Source organism: Tachysurus fulvidraco, chromosome 4 (genome assembly GCF_022655615.1).
Source record: "Tachysurus fulvidraco isolate hzauxx_2018 chromosome 4, HZAU_PFXX_2.0, whole genome shotgun sequence".
Taxonomy (NCBI): Eukaryota; Metazoa; Chordata; class Actinopteri; order Siluriformes; family Bagridae; genus Tachysurus; species Tachysurus fulvidraco.
This window is the reverse complement of record NC_062521.1, coordinates 9,474,431-9,493,456: the sequence shown is the minus strand read 5'-3', so window position 1 is coordinate 9,493,456 and position 19,026 is coordinate 9,474,431. Positions and strand designations below refer to the sequence as shown.

The following is a 19,026-nucleotide window of genomic DNA, read 5'->3' as shown; positions in this document are numbered from 1 at the left end:
TGATGAGTAAAATTCACTGGCTGTTGCCATGCCAACAAAAGTCAGCTCATCTGTAACATGACACAATGTCATTGCTTCTTACTGTGATTATATTATTTTATTGTCAAGTTTAAGGTTATTGAAACATTACCATTTCTGCCATCAGGACATTTCTTAGTCACACAGTACTGGTTATATTTAATATGTTAGAAAATGAAGTGGAACATACTGATGTGAACTAGTGTGGTATACTAGTTTGGGTTATTGAGGTAACCCAATAAAGATAAAGCTGATCTGTTTTCAGCCTTGAGAAGTCCTTGCTGTATACCACCTGTGTTTGTGACAAGAATCTGGGCTCATATTACACCAAGCTCCATAGGAAATGTGGCTTTGCAACCAGATCCACTCTAAGTACAACTGGTAGACTATAAGCAATCACATTTTGGGGATAGACTGCATAATAAATTACTAAAATGACTAAGACAGAGACATCATTTAGACATTATACTCCTTATTTAGATCATCTAGCGTGCTGACCAATCAAGTGTGATCTGAGCCATTAGTAAATCTGAAACATTTTTGAACAAGTCAAGGCTGGTCCAATGTCCATGTTATGAAATAAATGATCAACAAGACCTCTAACTAAATGGAACCATTAGAAAGCGACGTGTGCTCTTTAATTTCCTCAGGGTATGAGGCTTCTCATACAAGCAAACTAGACCCAACTAATCGCATGTGATCCCTAACACGGTGTATAGTGACATCAGTAGCTCTGGGATCTTTTCCCAGTTTTAGGAAACGCACTCAGTGGAGACCTGTTTTGTAGGTTACCCTTAGCACAAATCTCTTAGAAGCGGATTATCAGCACCTCCAGCTTTCAGAGCATCACTGGTGACTGGACTGGATAGACACAGGACGGGTGGTGTCCATGGTAACGGACAGCAGGAACGATTAGCTTTGTCTTGGATGCCGCAAAACGCAGCGGACAACCTGAGACTGAGAAAATTGCACCTGTTCAAGGATTTAAAGCCACGTTTATTGGCTTGCCAGCATAAGAATTGTGCTCAAACGAAACGAACACCACTTAACGAGGCTCTGTTGTACGAGGAAAGGTTCAGGAGAGAAACCGTGTATGTTTAAATGCGGTAACTTTAGAGATGAGCTAATCTGCTAATAACATGAGCACAAATCCTCAGGGTTTATAGTTTATCAAACGGCATGTTTCATTTTTCCCATCAACACCCTATTGTTCTGTCGTGTATTTGAACGATGATGTAGCTCGTTCCTTTAGAGCGTCATCGTCTCTTTTTGAACCTGAACTTCAGCCGCCTTACCTCCAGTTACCTGAATCGACTATGGTGTCGACTCGTCCGTGACTCCTCCAGCCTCACCAGTATGCTGCCGGGTTCCATTCAGATCACAGGAGAGGCGCTGTCTGGAGCAGAAATCCGAGACATTTGCGACAGTCTGAAGGAGAACAGCGTGAGGTTGTTGTCGGTAAGAGGATGTCAGCTGTCTGACCGGGACTTCGGGCGCGTGTGTCGCGGTGTGTCCGAGTCGCGTTCGCTCGCGCAGCTCAACCTGAACCTGGGCGTGGTGTCGAGCAGCGGCCGCGCAAAGCAGCTCGCGGAAGCGCTCACAGCCAACAGGTCCATACAGACACTGTTGTAAGTACAACATTATGTAGTGAACATGTCCCTCTGTCATAAATCAGGTTTATTCACCTTGTTTTGAATAACTCCCATTTCAGAGCTGCATTACAATTCACTCATAACGAATAAACTCCTGCTGTAGTGAAATAACAAGCAGGATCGAATCAACTCGTATATAACAGATGAAAGTGATAATAGAACACCCGAATTAGGCCGTGCAATTAAACTGACAGTGTACAATGAGATTGTACCGAGTTACAGAAATATAAAGATTATCGTAATAGTAATATCACGTACCTAATATTGTGTAGGTTCATCTGGTGCCACTAAAACAGCTCTATGGACTACACATGGACCACACGACCTCTGAAGGTGTGCTGTTTGATCTGGCACCAAGATGTTAGCAGTAGAAAACTTTAAGTCCTGTTAGTTGCGGTGGAGCCTTTATCGATTCTAGCAGATTTGTTTATTTAGCACATTCCACAGATGCTCGATTAAACTGAGATCTAAGTAATCTGGAGACCAGGTCAACACCTTGAACCTCTGGCTATGTTCCCCAAACCATTCCTGAACAATTTTTGCAGTGTAGCAGGATGCCTTGTCCTGCTGCAAGAGGCCACTCACTGCCATCATGGAATACTGTTAACATAAAATGGTGTACTTGGACAGCAACAATGTTTAGGTAGGTGCTACATGGAAAATTAACATCCACGTCCTTCATTATCTTTCCTTCTTTCCATAGTACATCCTATTTCCTTCTTTTCCAGAGATAAGCAATGTACACACATTGACATGATTCATCAGGCCAGTTCACCTTCTAACATTGCTCCATAGTCCAGATCTGATGCATACATGCCCATTGTAGGTGCTTTAGGTAGTGGACAGCTTGCATATACACAGACCAGTCAGAGTGCCCAGAGTCCAACCATATGCAGCAACTTGCGATGTACTGTGTGTTCTGACACCTTTCTATAATTTCCAGTATTGACGTTTACAGCAGGCTACAGTAGATATTCTCTGGGATCAGGCTAGCCTTCACTTATTACATGCATCAGTGAGCCTATGAACCTGTCACCAGTTCCCTAGTTGCCCTTTTTTTGACCATTTATGGTAGATACTAACCGACATATACTGGGAACTCCCCACCTGGCCCCTGTCAAAGTCGCTCAGATTCTTACGCTTGCACATTGTTCCTACTTCCAGCAAATTAACATCAAGAACTGAATGTTCACTTGATGTCTAATTATGTGCTTCCAGCTTTGTGGCCACATTTTGGGGAAGAACTGGGTTAGGGTTAGGGTTAGAACTGGTTTGCTGCACTACACTGTTCAGAGCTAACAGTTCTGGTGGCAGTTTTGATCTAGATGTATAAAACGCATTCAGACTCCGAGGTGATGGTAAAAGAAAGAAGTAAAGAAAGAATTTTATTTTTCTGCAGCAAAAGGCGTCTTCCATACAGTGCAAAGTCTATACAGTGAGAGGCATATTCTAGTATCTCATCTCTCCCTTTTGTACCCCAGGTTTTTTGGTGTGTGTTCATTGGTGTGTGTTTGTTGCTGTGTGTTGGTGTGTATGTGTGTTCATGCACCCTCCCTGGTTACTGAAGATGTATCTCTTTGAGTTATCACCTCAGCAAGGCCACATTCCATTTTCAGATTTTATCGAGCACATGCACACAAAATCCGCTAAAGTTCCCATCTTTCTAACATGTACGATGTTAACAGCAGGAACAAGGGCCTCTGTTTTTTTCTCCCTAGTCTGACACACAGAATACTGTAAAAGCACATAACAGCTATATAAAAAAAACATGATATTTTTCCACTACACTTCCCTCCTTTTTGTCCTTTAGGACAAATTATATAAACAAAATTTAAACATAATCATGATTAGGGAAAGACCTCGGTCAATGGTATGCAAGAAAATAAAACAAGCAAAGCAAATTTATTCACCTATATTTGTCAATGCCGGAGCATAGTCAGTTTGTGTTGGATCAGGCGGAAAGTCCATGTCTCGAAATTGTTCTCTCCACTAATCAAAATTGTCGTCTTTTCTCTCTCCAGCAGAGGTGTGCTCTCGTCAAATTTCAACTCTCTGTGTCTCAGTAACAGGATATTTGGGATGTCTGTTGGGTGATTCATGTGGACAGCACTAAACTTTAAGCGAACATTCACCTTTCTTGATGTATATCGGTGCTCAGAGTGCAGGCGCTGCCCTTTCGCACTCGTCCCACCTCTTCAGGGCTTGGGAACACTACCAGTCTAGGCTCATGAGTGAGTGCGGATTGTCATACAGATGTAGTCTCAACCCACGTTTCTCTGCCTCTGCAGTGATGATGTTAGAAATCTCTCCACACAGTTCTTCTGGAATGGTAAAGTAGGTTTTGATGAGGTTTCTTCTTGTACATGCAGAGATGAACAGCTCCACCATTCAGAGGTGGTGATAGCTGAACTCTTATTCATAGGGGCTTAGTTTCACCCCAGGTGGAAAAAGTGGACCTGCCCATCTGGTTCGGAACTCAGTGTCAATTATATCTGTGATGTCAGTGAGATGGTGTGTGAATTCAGTAACCACTTTTCTAATTCCTCTCAGGTGATCTTCGACTGGTCTGTTGGTTATCACGGAGAGTTCAGCCACTAGCATGTATTTCTGATTCAGGTTGAAGACTTTCACCACGATCCACTCGCCAGGCTTCAGGTCATGCAATGCATCTGTATGTGGTTTAGGAAGGGCGTCTTTACCTGTCTATGAATATCAGATAACACGGAGTACATATTTGTGCAGTAGTTCAGCATTTCATCTCCACATTTGCCGATACTGGATCTCTGGATTCCCTGGGGTCCCACTCCTGTGGTTAACGGCCTGCCAAAAAGAATTTTAAAGGAACTCAGGTTAGCTCTACCTCTTGCTTGTGCTCGCATATGCATCAACTCTACTGAAAGGGCCAATTTGTGTTTTAGTGTGCCATTTTCCCTTTCTGCTGCTCCACTAATAGCTGGATGATGGGCACAGTGTTGTTTTAGGTTGAATCCTAAGTATTCACTGACTTTTTGTGGAGCCTGGTTTACAAATTTTTGCCAATTCTCTCAGGAATTCCCCATCGTGGAATAATTTCAGTGAAAAGTGCTTTAGCCAATGCACTGACATCTTGCTAAGATGTAGGGAAAGCTTCTACCCATTAAAGAACATATCTACAATGACAAGACAGTACTTCTTATATTCACTAGGTGTTTGCTCAATAAAGGTGTTCCCTCTGTAAGTGTTCAAATGGCCTTTGCGGTGGTGGATGTACACTCCGAGTAACCAGGATGCCGCTTCCAACGTTGTTTGTTGCACATATGACACAGCATTTACAAAATTTTTGGAAATAATTAATAAAGCCTATGACATGCTCAATGACAATGTTATGAAATGCTCAATGACAACGTTTCTTTATTTCTGTTACCATGCCTCATTTTGACACATGTTTTTACCATGTGTCAATTTAGCATAAAAAGGAAACATTTTTACCCCCTGGGGGGCCATAACAAACACCCTGTTTTTAGACACATCCCAGCATTGTCCAGCATTGTTTCTCCTCATGATTGCTCATACTCTTGTTTATTGAGATCTAAAACAGTTTAGTCACAACATTTGTGTTTTGTTTATGTATGCGCTTTGCATTTACAAACTGCAATTGCTTTTGGAAGTAGGATTGCATCCAGGAGGTCAGTTATAAGGCCATGGTTCGGGATGGGTTTGTCCGAGGAGGTAATAAAGCCCCTAGTATAACAGCTATCAGTATACACAGTCACAGTCTTACCCTCTGCCAATTTGCAGGCTTCTATAAAGGTGGTAAGTTCTGCCGCCATTACTGAGTAATGAGATGGGAGTTTAACTGAGAGTAAAAGTTCTGAGTGACTACTGCAAACCCCACACAGTTTTGACCTGTTTCTGAGTTCCTGGATGCTGTTCCATCCACAAATAGTTCCAGATTAGGGTGGTCCACATCTCTTTTGGCTATAACCAGTCAATGTAGTGGTGTGCTATATGCATTCAATTTTGTGCTGTAAAAAACAGCTGGCTGCTAGGTTTGCTCCCAATCATGAGTCTGAGCGATTTCCCACTCATCTTCGCGGATTTAGCTAAAGAGAGATGTGGCGATGCATGTTTCATTTGGAATGGGTTTGGATGACCAGCTTGAGCTGAAACCCGAGTTAAGTCTACCTCTATAACACATCTGTGCTCACTCCATATCAAACATCAGCATCAGTATATCTGGATATTCCTAAACCACTCCTTCTCATAGCTCTCATCTGGTTCGTGTCTGTGTATGTTTGCAGTGCAATGCAGAACGTCTGGTGTCATGTAGTCTGTGTGATAAGGGGGAATATTCTATCTTAAGTAGTTATGGTTCTCACCTTAAGGGCACTGAGAATGTCTCAATGAATGACTGACATTCCTGATGCTCCTGTAGTAAACATTCTAGGTGGAACGGAAACTTTACACAATCGTATCACAGAGTACCCTGCTCTATCGGTATTTGTTAGACAAGTAATGTAGTTACAGGCATTTCTTTAAACCTGGGCTCACTACAGTATATTTAGCAAAGATTTCATTCACATGGGAGATTGCAAACTCTAATTCTTTGCTAGGCATTGAATTAGTGTCAGGTGAAAATGGAACAGTTAGCTTATTTTATTTATTGCATTGCATAAAAGAGTTAGATTCCCTAGGTGAACACCTGTCTCAGACCCGTCCAAACCTCATGCCTCCTGGTTCTCGGCTTCCCAGCTTCCAGTCGATATTTCTTAGGGCAATCCCGTGCCTAGTAGTCTGAACCTCTGCCTAAAAAACATCCACTCTGAAATCCAGGTCTGCTCCGTCCTCTTCCTCTACCTTTTCCACGGCCACGGCCTCTCCCTCTGGTGGAATCTCATCGGGCCTCAGACAACTGACCATGGTGAGACAGTGTTTGCTTCACTTTTCTTGCAATGTCCTCTCTTAATCCACTTATGAAACTGTTTCTCAGACATGTCTCGTATGGTGTGAGTTTAATCGTGTCAGTGTACTTCGGTCAGTCGTGCAAGATATCTGGAGACTGTTCATCGTCCTCTTGTCTGCATAAGGAGATTTTTTTGTCATGTCCATTTTTACTGGGAAGGCCTGGTCAAAAGGCCTGAGGTGGCGGTCTGGGTGGCAGCCGTCCAGGTCTGGGTCTACAAGAGATTTAATACACAGAAGAGAGGAAGATTGTGAATTAGTTTGTGTTTGTTTTGCGTGCTCTGGCACATATTATATGTAACCTAATCTACTTCTCGTCTCTTTTCCCTCTTTTCTTTGAAGCCTCATGCTCTTGCAACTTTTCTCTCAACTTTTCTAACTGCCTTTCTCTAAAACTACCCTTTTCTGGAAATCCAGTCTATCACCCACATACGATATTGCGATACAGAAACAGGTCAGTAATTAGTTATATTAGTTAACATTGAACATTAGGATGTTTACATGTCTTTAAAAAAAATCATCACTCTCATCTTTGCTTCCTCCACCACCCATATCTTTTTAATTTTTTTTTTCCTTCCAAACAATCAACAGACAATTTTATCTGGGCAGATACACTTCGCTGTGCTCGTTCCTTAAAGCTTGCTGAAAGTAATTACATGATTAAGGCTTACGTGTTGCAGTATGCAGTCAGTTCCTGGAGATATTTACTGTATGCAGTTTTACCGGTTCTCTGAACCGTTGGCCAGAATCCAAACTTAAATTTTTCCTTTCCTTGAGGCAGAATGTCTGAAGATGGAAAAATCGAGAATATAAATAAATTGAAATCTTACCACTTAGCTCAGGATCCCGTCGCTGGGTCAGTCTCATTGTTGTCCAGATCTCCCCACTAGTAGTCAATTGCATGGTTCGACAAAGTAACTGTCTTCGGGTTGATCCGGCCCAGACCGATCTGGGATCAACCTCGAGACTAGCACACAGATGAAGGGATCTCGTTGGAACCTCCAAAAATGTGGTGGCAGTTTTGATCTAGATGTATAAAACACACAGACTCCGAGGTGGTGGTAAAAGCAAAGAAGTAATGAGAGAATTTTATTTTGCTGCAGCAAAGGGTGTCTTCCATACAGTGCAAAGTCTCTTTTGTGTACAGCTCTCCCTTTTGTACCCTAGGTGTGTGTGTGTGTGTGTGTGTGTGTGTGTGTGTGTGTGTGTGTGTATGTGTGTGTGTGTGTGTGTGTTCATGCGTCCTCCCTGGTTACTGAAGATGTATCGCTGAGTCACCTCAGCAAGGCCACGTTCCATTTTCAGTTTTTATCGAGCACATGCACACAAACTCCACTAAATTTCCCATCTTTCTTTCATGTACAATGTTAACGGCTGGAACAAGGGCCTCTTGTTCTTTCTTGCTGGTCTGACATACACAATACGGTAAAAGCACATAACAATTATATAAAATCACTCATTATATTTAACATTTCCACTACACAGTCCACAGTTAGGCAAAGGCCAAAGGGACCTTTATCAAAGCAAGTGCTGCAAAGCAAAGCAAAACCCTCTAGTTATAACACATGATATCAGAATGCACTGAGTGTATTTGACTAATACCTTGTATAACATGACCTCTAATAGTCTGTGTGTTGCTCTCATCCTCACAGTCTGCATGGAAGCCCTCTTTTAGATGCAGGGTTGGTCACTCTGAACACAGCGCTGTCAACTCACCCCTCTCTGGTGTCCTTGGACCTTGGCGATTGTATGCTGGGAGATGAAGCGATTCAGCTGATTTGTGGCATGTTGCCTCCAGATGGGGCCAAATCTGGTAAAAATTCATATTACTCTTGAATTAATTAAACACAAAAAAATGCAATTTGTTATTCAGCCATGTAACATCAAAATCAGTTACAGAGCAATTAAGTATTAAGAATCCTTACGTTTAAATGTTTTGTCATGTCTAATGTGTTGTTTGGACTTATATTTTTGTTCTGCAGGTCTGAGAGAGTTGACACTAAGTGCAAACCCAGCCGTCACCACTAAAGGCTGGGCTCGCCTGGCAATCGCAGTGGCTCACAGCTCACAACTACGGGTCCTTAATCTAGACTACAATCCCTTAGGTAAGCATTTTTGAAGATGCCGGACAAAATGCTGTATTAATTCATTCGTCATACTTTATGGATGACTTAAATCCAAATCCAAAAATATCATCTTGTCAAGTAAAAATAATTTGGATATTAATTGTCAAATCTATCTAGTATGTTGCGTAACCAAATATAAACTTATTAAACCTTCATTATATAATCAAAGGTATGTGGACACATTGAAGTTTAGAAGTCATGAATACAGTCATTATGTAATACTGGTTCATTAAGTCCCAGACTAAGAATACCATACTAAAATGACCATCAGTCTAAACTTTTTTCAGTGGAGACTTGACCATCTCACTCATCTCTGGGTCCTTATTAATCTGTTATCACAAACTTTTAAACACAATTGTTTAGAAAGTCTCTATATTCTGTAGCATTCAGTGGCTCAAACCTGTTCCGGTACGACGATGCTCAGAATGCACAAAACGATGTCACTAACACTCTTGTAGCTGAATGAGCTCAGATCCTCACAGCCCTGCTCCAAAATCTAGTGGAAAGCCTTCCTTACAGAGAGGAAGTTATTATAACCACAAAGAGGAACTGAATCTGGAATGTTCAGCAAGCATTGAATATTTAAAGTGAAAGTGAAAAAAGTGAAAAAGTGAAGTGAAATATGGCTAAGTAAGGTGAACCATACTTAGAATTCATTCTCTGCATTTGACCCATCCAAAGTGCACACACAGCAGTGAACACACACACACCATGAACACACACCTGGAGCAGTGGGCAGCCATTAATGCTGCGGTGCCCGGGGAGCAGTTGGGGGGTTTGGTGCCTTGCTCAAGGGCACCTCAGTCGTGGCCAGCCCGAGACTTGAACCCACAACCTTAGGATTACGAGTCAGACTCTCTACGACTTGCTCCCAGACCACGACTTGCATCACGTTAATATTTAAACGTGATGGTCAGGTTTCCACCTACACTATTGACCATATAATGAACTTCCAGGCATTTTTGTTTACTCCTTTCTAGCTTGAGATAGTCTTGTTCAGTTGGCAGATAATTTTTTTCCCCCGATAAACACAAAACACTATCTAAAACAATGAAGAACAATACACTGTGATTTTATTCTGATGCATTGTTTTATTAACAGGCCAAGTCTGTTGTACTTTTCAGATGATTACTTCCCTTAATCATTTGCTTAAGAAAGTCTGAATGTGTCAGGCTGTCTTGTAACCGGCTTCTGATAAATCGCAAGCTTTTCAGCTCAACAAATTCTAAAGTTTTGCCATTACTGTTTTTTGTAGGTGCCTAATTAGCTGGAGTACTTTCTTTTCCCATAGAGATACAGATCTATTCTGGTAATTATGTATAAATAAAAAGATTTAAAAGCTTTATCTTAATTGTGTTTATTTTCATTACTTAATTGTTGGTTACATTTCTAAGTCTGTCGTCCCAAAATTAGCCTATCCCAAAATTAGCCTATCCCAAAATTAGCCTGTCCCAAAATTAGCCTGTGCTTACATACATCATTTGCGTTGTGATGAGCACAGGTAAAAAAAAGTGCTAGTGTGCTCTGTAAGATGTCTGCTCCACATTTAATGATGCCATGTCCTTGTTCTATTTTCCAGGTGTTTTGCTGATTTGCCTCTTTCCACAGAATGAAAATACCATCTTAGTGTCCAAACTGCTGCAGCAATGCAGTGATTGCAAATTCAGGACTCCAAAGCAGAAAACATTTCTATCTGTCTCAGCTCTTTTTTTAAAATGTACTTCTTAGGGGACCAGATAGCTGGCATGCTGGCTGTTGCTGTGGCATCCAGCAGGACTCTGGAGGTTTTAGACTTGGAGGGAACAGGGCTCACAAATCAATCAGCACAGGTAAACAATACATGCAAGAATGCTACAGTATACGCAGAACACTCTGAATTAACTATTGATGGGATTTAGAAGTGTGACCCACTTCATATAGTGAAGGTGTATAGTGAGGGGAAAAATATTTTTTTACATTTGAACACTGACAAAGAAACGATCAGGCTATAATTTGAATGGTAAGATTATTTTAACAGTGTGATACAGATTAATAACAAATGAAATCCAGAAAAATACATTTCCAAAAAAGTTATAAATTGATTTGCATTTTAATGAGTGAAATAAGTATTTGACCCCTTCACAAAACTAAATAGTTGTTGGCAATCACAGGGGTCAGACGTTTCTTGTAGTTGGCCACCAGGTTTGCATACATCTCAGGAGGGATTCTGTCCCACTTCCAGTTCCTCTCGAAGTCATTGAGGCTGATGTATGGCAACTCGAACTTTCAACTCCCTCCACAGATTTTCTATGGGATTAAGGTCTGGAGACTGGCAAGGACACCCCATGACCTTAATGTGCTTCTTCTTAAGCCACTCCTTTGTTGCCTTGGCTGTGTGTTTTGGGTTATTGTCATGCTGGAATACCCATTTGATGGTACATGGCCGTGCACAACGTCCCTGTGATGTGGTGAAGTTATTCTGTCCCTAGAGCAGAAAAACACCCCAATGCATGAAGTTTGACGGTGGGGATGGTGTTACTGGGGTCATAGGCAGCAGTCCTGTTCCTCCAAACACGGCGAGTTGAGTTGATGCCAAAGAGCTCAAATTTGGTCTCATCTGACCAGAACATTTTCACGCAGTTCTCCTCTAAATCATTCAGATGCTTATTGGCAAACTTCAGACGGGCCTGTACATGTGATTTCTTGGAGCAGGATTTCAGTCCTTCATGGCATAGTGTGCTATCAATTGTTTTCTTGGTGACTATGGACCCAGCTGCTCTGAGATAATTGACAAGATCCTCTCATGTAGTTCTTAGCTGATTCCTCACATGTTCTTCTTCTTATTGAAACTCCATGAGGTGAGATCTTGAATGGAGCCCCAGAAGGAGGGAGATTGATAGTTATTTTGTGTTTCTTCCATTTGCAAATAATTGCACCAACTGTTGTTACCTTCTCACCAAGCTGCTTGACGATGTTCTTGTAGACCATTCCTGCCTTTTGTACAGTAGGTCTACAATCTAGTCTCTGACATCCTTGAACAGCTCTTTGGTCTTGGCCAAGGTAGAGAATTTGGAATATGATTGATTGCTTCTGTGGACAGATCTCATTTATACAGGTAATGAGCTGAGATTAGGAGCACAGAAATCTTGCTGATTGATAGGAATCCAATACTTTTCCACTCATTAAAATGCAAATCAATTTATAACTTTTTTCAAATGCGATTTTCTGGATTTATTTTTGTTATTCTGTCTCTCACTGTTAAAATAAACCTACTATTAAAATTTTAGACTGATGGTTTCTTTGTCAGTGTGCAAATGTACAAAATCCGCAGGGGATCAAATATTCTTTCCCCTTACTGTACATCAATTGCTAATGTCTAATCTGTCATGTTATACTTCTGCTATTTCATAAACTTCAAAGTTTATGGCATATGGTCTGTTCTCCTTTTTTTTCTTGCATCTGTTAGCAGGGTTTGATAATGATTTTCTATGAAAAATGTAACCTCTCCTCAAATGTTTCTTTTTGACGATTTATGTATCGTATTTGGATTATTATAATTCTAAACTTTAAAACATGATGACTTGAAACTGCTATGAGATAATCAACATCTATTTATCTTTAATTCTGCCACTCATTTCACTTCACATGCACCCTTTATTATTTAATACTTAGCATACCAGGGCAGTTCCATCGAAGGATTGGGGTTCAAGCCCCAGCGCTTTCAAGCTATGTTGGGCCCTAGTGCAATGCCCTTAACCCTCACTGCTACAGGGTTGCTGTGTCATGGCTAACCCTGTGCTCTAATTTTCACTGTGGTGTAAAGAATAGGTCACAAAATAAATTCTTCTATTCAAAGCTCGATCTGACATACAGGAGATGTTCTTTGCAGGTACAAGCCACATTTCACAAACAGTTTAAATAATTAAGCTGAGCAAAAGAGAGAGAGGTAAAGCTCCTTCTGTTGGACTGGTCCCACTGCAAAGATATTCTACAGTAACTATCATCCTGCGACTGTGACTGTCAAACCTCTCCTTAGTGATTACAGAAAGGTCATAGATTAAACATGCCTTGTATCCTGCAGCTACATTTTACTTTTCCAGCATTTGACAGATGCCCTTATCCAGGGTGACTTTAATTTATCTCATTTATATAACTGAGAAGTTAAGGGTTTAGGGCTTTATTCAAGGGTCCAGCAGTGGCACATGGGTGGTCCTGAAGTCTGGGCCTTGGTGTTTTTATTACTGTTTTTTAAACTTTTATTTGACACACACATTACTGCACTGTGATATGTGTTTTTTTTTTTGTTTTTTTTTGTTCTTCACATATTTCAGCTTATTAGGAAGCTGAGGTGAGAGTGCAGGGTCAGTCATGATGCATGCTGTGGAGTAGAGAGAGGGACAAGGGCCTTGCTCAAGGGCCTAACAGTGGCAGCTTGGTGGTGCTGGGATTTGAAACCCCAACCATCCATTCAGTAACCCAGAGCAACCACTGCTGTGTTATTTCAAATAATTATGGAGTGGAAATGGCATGATCTAAAATAAACTATTAGTCATTGCAGTGCAATCTTTAACTGTTCCATGCAGAGTAGGCCTAAGTGCTTGTGTTTCGTTATGCCATATAACACTCCACGCTGTTAAGTTCTGCTCTAAAAATAAATCTACCTTTGTACACAAATCTTTCAGGGAAAAAAAGGGATATATACATACATGCATTAGTGAGGAAATGTGCATCTGTTGCTATCTTCTAAATGTGTACATCTGCTGGCTGCTATGTGAAACACTATCTGCTCAAAAAAAATAGCAAAAAGCTTGAAATTATAAACACAAAAAAATTATATTTCGATTAATTTGATTTAACACGATTCTAAACTGATTCTGCAGTGTGCATTTATATGTGACTCCCAAATGCAGAATAGCACTGCCAATCATTGTGGCTGTGCAGTATGCTACTGTACAACTCTTCAATCACAGTCCACATTTAAACGAAATGATTTAATTCATTATTCATTTTCCAACACCCTCACAAGGAGGTGAGTCACTTAGAGCATGTTTCATTAGCTGAGTTAATAATTAAGTGTACCAGATGTTGAAGTTAATTTCTCTTCACGGTTAGCTTGCTGCAAGTCAACATTGACACAGGGCTAAAAATTCGGCTAGCAGCGTGTCAACAGAGAGACAAACAGCCATGATAGCATTGCTGTTAGTGTGAATTACTGCAAACTGCTGCAGTTACAGACCATTCTATAAAAAGAAACATGCGGACATGAGCATGAGAATAAACAGGTTTATAAAGGACTAGAACTGAGGACTCTGATCAGGACTAATATTTAATCCCATATTATGATATTTAATAGTACCTATGTTTGAGCCATTACAATGTCTACTACTACACATACAGCAGAGCTGCCAGCAGTTGATTACTGATAACACTAGTTCATTTTTTAATGAAAATCGTTTCTCTTATGCAGTCCGAGTTGCCACTTTATGCCACCTGAAAAAATATTTAAAATATACATGTGTCCTTCACCAGTCATCATAATCTTTCCCAGGTTAAAGCAGAATGAGAGAACTCTTATTTGTTTTATTTGTCCTTGTGAAAGAACACTCTGAGGAACATCAGTATTTGGTCTACCATGACAAAAAACCCACCAACCGGACTGCCATATTTGGCCTAAAATTTTCCAGACAGTCTGACTAGAAAATAATACTGAATTAATGAAATTTGATGCTTCCTGTCTCTTTATGATACAAATTAGTTCCTAAACACTTGCCATCTCTGTAGAGTGAGGACATGTAGGTAGCTAATGAAACATAACTGAAACCATAATGAAATCAATCATCTTTGGCCACAGGTGGACATCAGTGACATTGTTTATGGAAATTATGGGTAAATGCCAAAATTTGTGACTTCCAGATGATGTGTGTTGTACAAGCATACAACTGAGATAAAGTACACTTGAAGCAAATGTAAAATTCTAATAGTCCTTGGGGTAACCTCCACTAGAGGGCAACATTGTGCCCTCGTAATCCAAATAGCAGTTGGGTTTGTTGTGTGGGTGCTCAGTCCTGCCTTTATTACAAGACTTTCATGTGTGGGCTGCCTGAGCGGAGCATACGGGATAAAACACCAGAACAAATGATGACGTACACTATTAGGGCTCAAAGAAATGGTCAAGAAATGTCAATTAAACACTGGCTGATCACAAATCAAATGTCTGCCTTCCCCCACTGTAGACTGTGCTTTGCATTCAGTCCTGGTCACACTTGACTATTAAACGAGGGCTTAGTGTTGCTTTTTCTCAGCTGACAGTTACTAAATATTTAACAGGTAGTAAATGAGAGTAGCTGGGAACAAATTAACCATCAGATGAGTCAAGGGTATTTGTATTTATATGTGAATGTGTTGGAACAGAATAGGTAAGAAGCATTCATTAATTAAAAGTGAGCAAAGCCATTTGTTTTCGTTTGTTTGTGTAATTTCTATTTCCCTTTACAAACCTCATAATAAGACAGACTAAAATAACTTAATGCTGAGTGCAGAGCACTTCTTACACTGCATTGCCCCATCATCTCCATCTCTCTCTCTTACACATGCTCAAGTTTAAATACCAGTGTAAATTCTGTCTGCATCATACTTTCATATATTGTTTAGGACAGAACACAGGCCGAAACAGTTAATGGGCTTGTGTATGTTCTGTTACTACGGCCTCAGGTCTTCCTGGACATGGTGGAGAACTACCCGACCTGTCTGCGTGTGCTGGTGTTGGCTGAGAACGCCATCAGCCCTGAGCTACAGCAGCAGATCTCTGACCTCCTGTCTGAGGGCGAGGAGGATGAGGACAGGGATGCTGAGGCCCATGGCAGCTCAGTCACCATGCGTGAGAAACCTGCCTGGCTTCCTCACAGCAGTAAGGGCTGATCCACTCTCCCACACTGTCTTTCCTTCCGCCTGAGCTAAACTCTCTCATTAGCCCTTTTTCTTTTTCTCAATGCGGAACTTTCCAGGAGTCATCAGCACTCTGAGGAGCAGGAGTGTTAGTGTGTTTAGAGTAATACAGGGGTATCGGTAGCATTACTTGTGCAATATACGGACAAGGTGTATGATTTTATTTATTTATTTATTTTTAGATAACAGGAGTGTCCTGAATCACCATGGCACTGCAGAGATTAGCATTCTACCTCTTAACGTCTGTACTCTGTGATTTGGTTCGTATTTATTAATCACAGCTGTCAATAGTACTATAAACAAAACACACAATTATATAGAGCAAGAGATATTTCGGACACAAGAGCTTTGTGTATTTTAAGCTCCACTAGTTGAATCAGATCCCAATGACAACATTCATTTGTACATTGGCTAGATAGCTCATGTTGGTTTGTACATTTCCATTAAAGGTGCAGCCAGTAAAACTGGCATCGCTTTTGCATCGTCAGATTCAGATGACGAGTGGTCATATTTTAAGACAACAGTTTTATTCCTTAAAAAGTGTCGACTGTAGTACCTACAGTATAGAACTTTACATTCTGATAGATTAATAGACGAATTGACCAATTAAATTAGACTGACCAAAACTTGCCATTTTAAGTAATTACCCAAATATTAGAATGCATAAGATCAGTTGTTACCCGACTTCTTCATAGTCTTTATTTTTAATATTCCGTATAGTTGTAGTATAGCAAAGACCACTGTGTTACCTTTTTAACATTTTGAGCAGGTATGAGTTCAGCCACAGAGAAATGACTGAGCAGCACTGGGGGCCTGTTCTCCTTACATCATTTAACAAATCTAGACTGGTGTGTTCATCTTGATTATTGCAGACGGAGTAAACCTTAATGGAGATTGTTGATTACACCATACAGATGTTTCTTTTAGGGGTAATACAGTTTGGTTATTTAGTTAAGTGGAGTTCAGAGTGCATTAAGTCTCGATCAGTCAAAATCATCCAAAGTACCGAAGAAATTTGTACATAACATTACAATGATGTTGTCTTGATGTTATCTAGCTGTTTTAAACTAAATTAACATCTATAACTCTGTCTATTTACATTCTAAAATGTTGCTGCTCAGCCAATTTGATCTTACAAACTTGTTTCCTTGGCAACCGCTCCAACAGTGTGAAAAACAGGATCATTTCAATTCATCTGTCTACTCCAGAAAACTCAGTAGTGATAAAAAAAATAAATAATAATAATAAAGAAAAAGCCGGCCCTGGTTTGCAGACATAAAATTTCAATTTACTGTGCAGTTAAAAAAGGCACAGAGTTTATTAATGCAGTGTTAGTCTTATGATGTTAGTACTTCAAAATATCCCAGAAATGATAATCAAGTATTCAGCAACTATTGTTATACTTTGTGTTTGGGAAATAATTTCTGCAGGCGTTTGGCTCTCCAGAACCCGAGTCTGACTAAGTAAAGAGCCGCATCAGTGTAAAAAAAACAGTATATGGTTTAAAACCTAGCGTTTAACTCCATGTACAATGTGTAAAAGTCAGTAGGAAGAGAAACAGTACTAGAGAGCTGTTGTCATCCTTTCCTGTCTTCTTCAGAATTGCAGATTTCAAACATTTACGCAATGTCTCTGACCCTTCCAGACCCCCACTCCCAGATGGTCCTGATGTCATCAGGACTGGGTGAGAGCTTTTTGGGAGAGACTGACTTGTGATAACTGGAGCTGCCTTTGGTTTTAGGTTTGCACTGCACGCCGCTACAGTCAGCCCACGTGTTAGCGTGCAGCCACTCACAAAGCATGACGTGTAGCATTTAGCGCTAGACTGTTCAAAGCCGGCACAAAAAAACCTCGACCACCAAGTGACTTATACACTATAGTAAATTATTTATTTGCCTGATGTACAATCTATTTATAAGTTACTATTTAAGCAACAGTGTACTCCTGATTAGATCAGCTAAGTAGGGTTGTTGTAATGGCCTGAATAAATCTATTTACATCTTTCTTAATGCTGTGTCTTTTTCATAACTGTGTCATCTTGGTTTTATCATCATAAATATATGATGCTGGTTGGTAAAGTTAGCTTTTGGGACTTTCGTGGGTTTGACCTTTAAAACTGCAGATGATCGGCAGCTCAAACACAGGGATGCACACTCCATGAGTGAAGCCGAATTTCCTTTAAAATGCAAATCAGGAAAAATGCTCAAAGCATTTCCCACTGTTTGCACTAGACCCACATTGCATTTCAAACCATTTAAAGCGATGAAATTCCTTAGACGAACAGGATTTCTCAGTGAATTATGCTGCCTTGCCTTTCCAGACTGTGTTTATAGTGTTCAGCAAAATTGTAATCCGCTTAAAGCATTTCTGTCCTGACATGTTAACAAATACTGAAATGGTATAATTTAGCGTGCTGTTACAGACGAACGATATTGTAGGTTAAGGTTAGGAGACGTAAACAAGGAAAATATCTGACATGGGGATTTGCGCTGAATACGAGTTTTATTCTTAAGTCTGTAAAGGTCTGCAGTCATCAGGGTCTGGTTGTTTTTAATGGGAGACACACATGAGATCATTAGATAAACATCAGGTATCAGTAAATGAACGTAGGTTCCAGCACGGTAGATGTGCAGCCACAGGAAAAAACTGCAGTATATGTGGAAGGGATGTTGGCTTTCAAAAGTACCATGGAGGCAAAAGAAAAAAAAAAAGAGAGAAAACCATCCATGATCAATGATACACACATTATATATATATATAAAAACAAAAGCCTTTACTAACAGTTTTACCATCCTGAATTTTTCTTCATTATGCCATAAATTTCCACCAACTAACCAGAAATCACACCAACAGATGTTACCAACAACAGCTAAAGTAGTTAGTTTTTGTTAAACAGACTTTAATCTTCAGCACATCAGCTGAACACCCACACACACACACAAAACATCAGCCTTTTACTTAGACTGGTGTCAAGAGCTGCTTAACTGTCTATTTAAAAAAAGTGTGAGAAAATCTGCAATGGCTTCTTCTTCCCCACAACCTATAAGACATCTCCATATTGCAGTGCACTAGCTTTTGTGTTCTGCTGCTGCAGGTTGATTATCGCAGCTCCCTAAGGACAAGGATCAGAGATGGAAGCGGACACCACTGCAGGAGAAACCTTCCCCTTCCCCTTCCCCACTGCCACCCTGGCCTTTCAGCCACGCAGCTGCCGAACGAGCCAGGCTACACTGGAACAGAGTGTTTTCTATAATAAATGAAAGGCCCATGATCAATCTCCTGAGCTGCTAAGTGACCAAGACAAGCTGAAGGCAATTTGTCCAGTGCGTAATAGTGCCATGAATCCTCTACTCACTAATCCCCCT

General features: G+C 40.5%; 1 protein-coding gene across 1 annotated transcript; it reads left to right on the top strand.

The window, feature by feature from the left end:
* The first annotated feature begins 669 nt into the window (after nt 1-669).
* lrrc73 (leucine rich repeat containing 73) lies at nt 670-17,670 on the top strand. The gene is made up of 6 exons (XM_027150283.2): nt 670-1,646; nt 8,264-8,424; nt 8,594-8,716; nt 10,466-10,566; nt 15,428-15,623; nt 17,307-17,670. Exons 1-6 carry the CDS (start codon nt 1,375-1,377, stop codon nt 17,375-17,377), a joined length of 924 nt encoding a protein of 307 aa, XP_027006084.1. The 5' UTR covers nt 670-1,374; the 3' UTR covers nt 17,378-17,670.
* Nucleotides 17,671-19,026: the final 1,356 nt, after the last annotated feature.

Excerpts from the sequence above, each read along its gene's own strand:
- lrrc73 (XM_027150283.2), top strand. The coding sequence starts at position 1,375 with ATGCTGCCGGGTTCCATTCAGATCACAGGAGAGGCGCTGTCTGGAGCA. Across the intron at positions 1,647-8,263 it reads AGGTCCATACAGACACTGTT|TCTGCATGGAAGCCCTCTTT; the intron begins GTAAGTACAACA and ends TCATCCTCACAG. Across the intron at positions 15,624-17,306 it reads TGCCTGGCTTCCTCACAGCA|ACCCCCACTCCCAGATGGTC; the intron begins GTAAGGGCTGAT and ends TGACCCTTCCAG.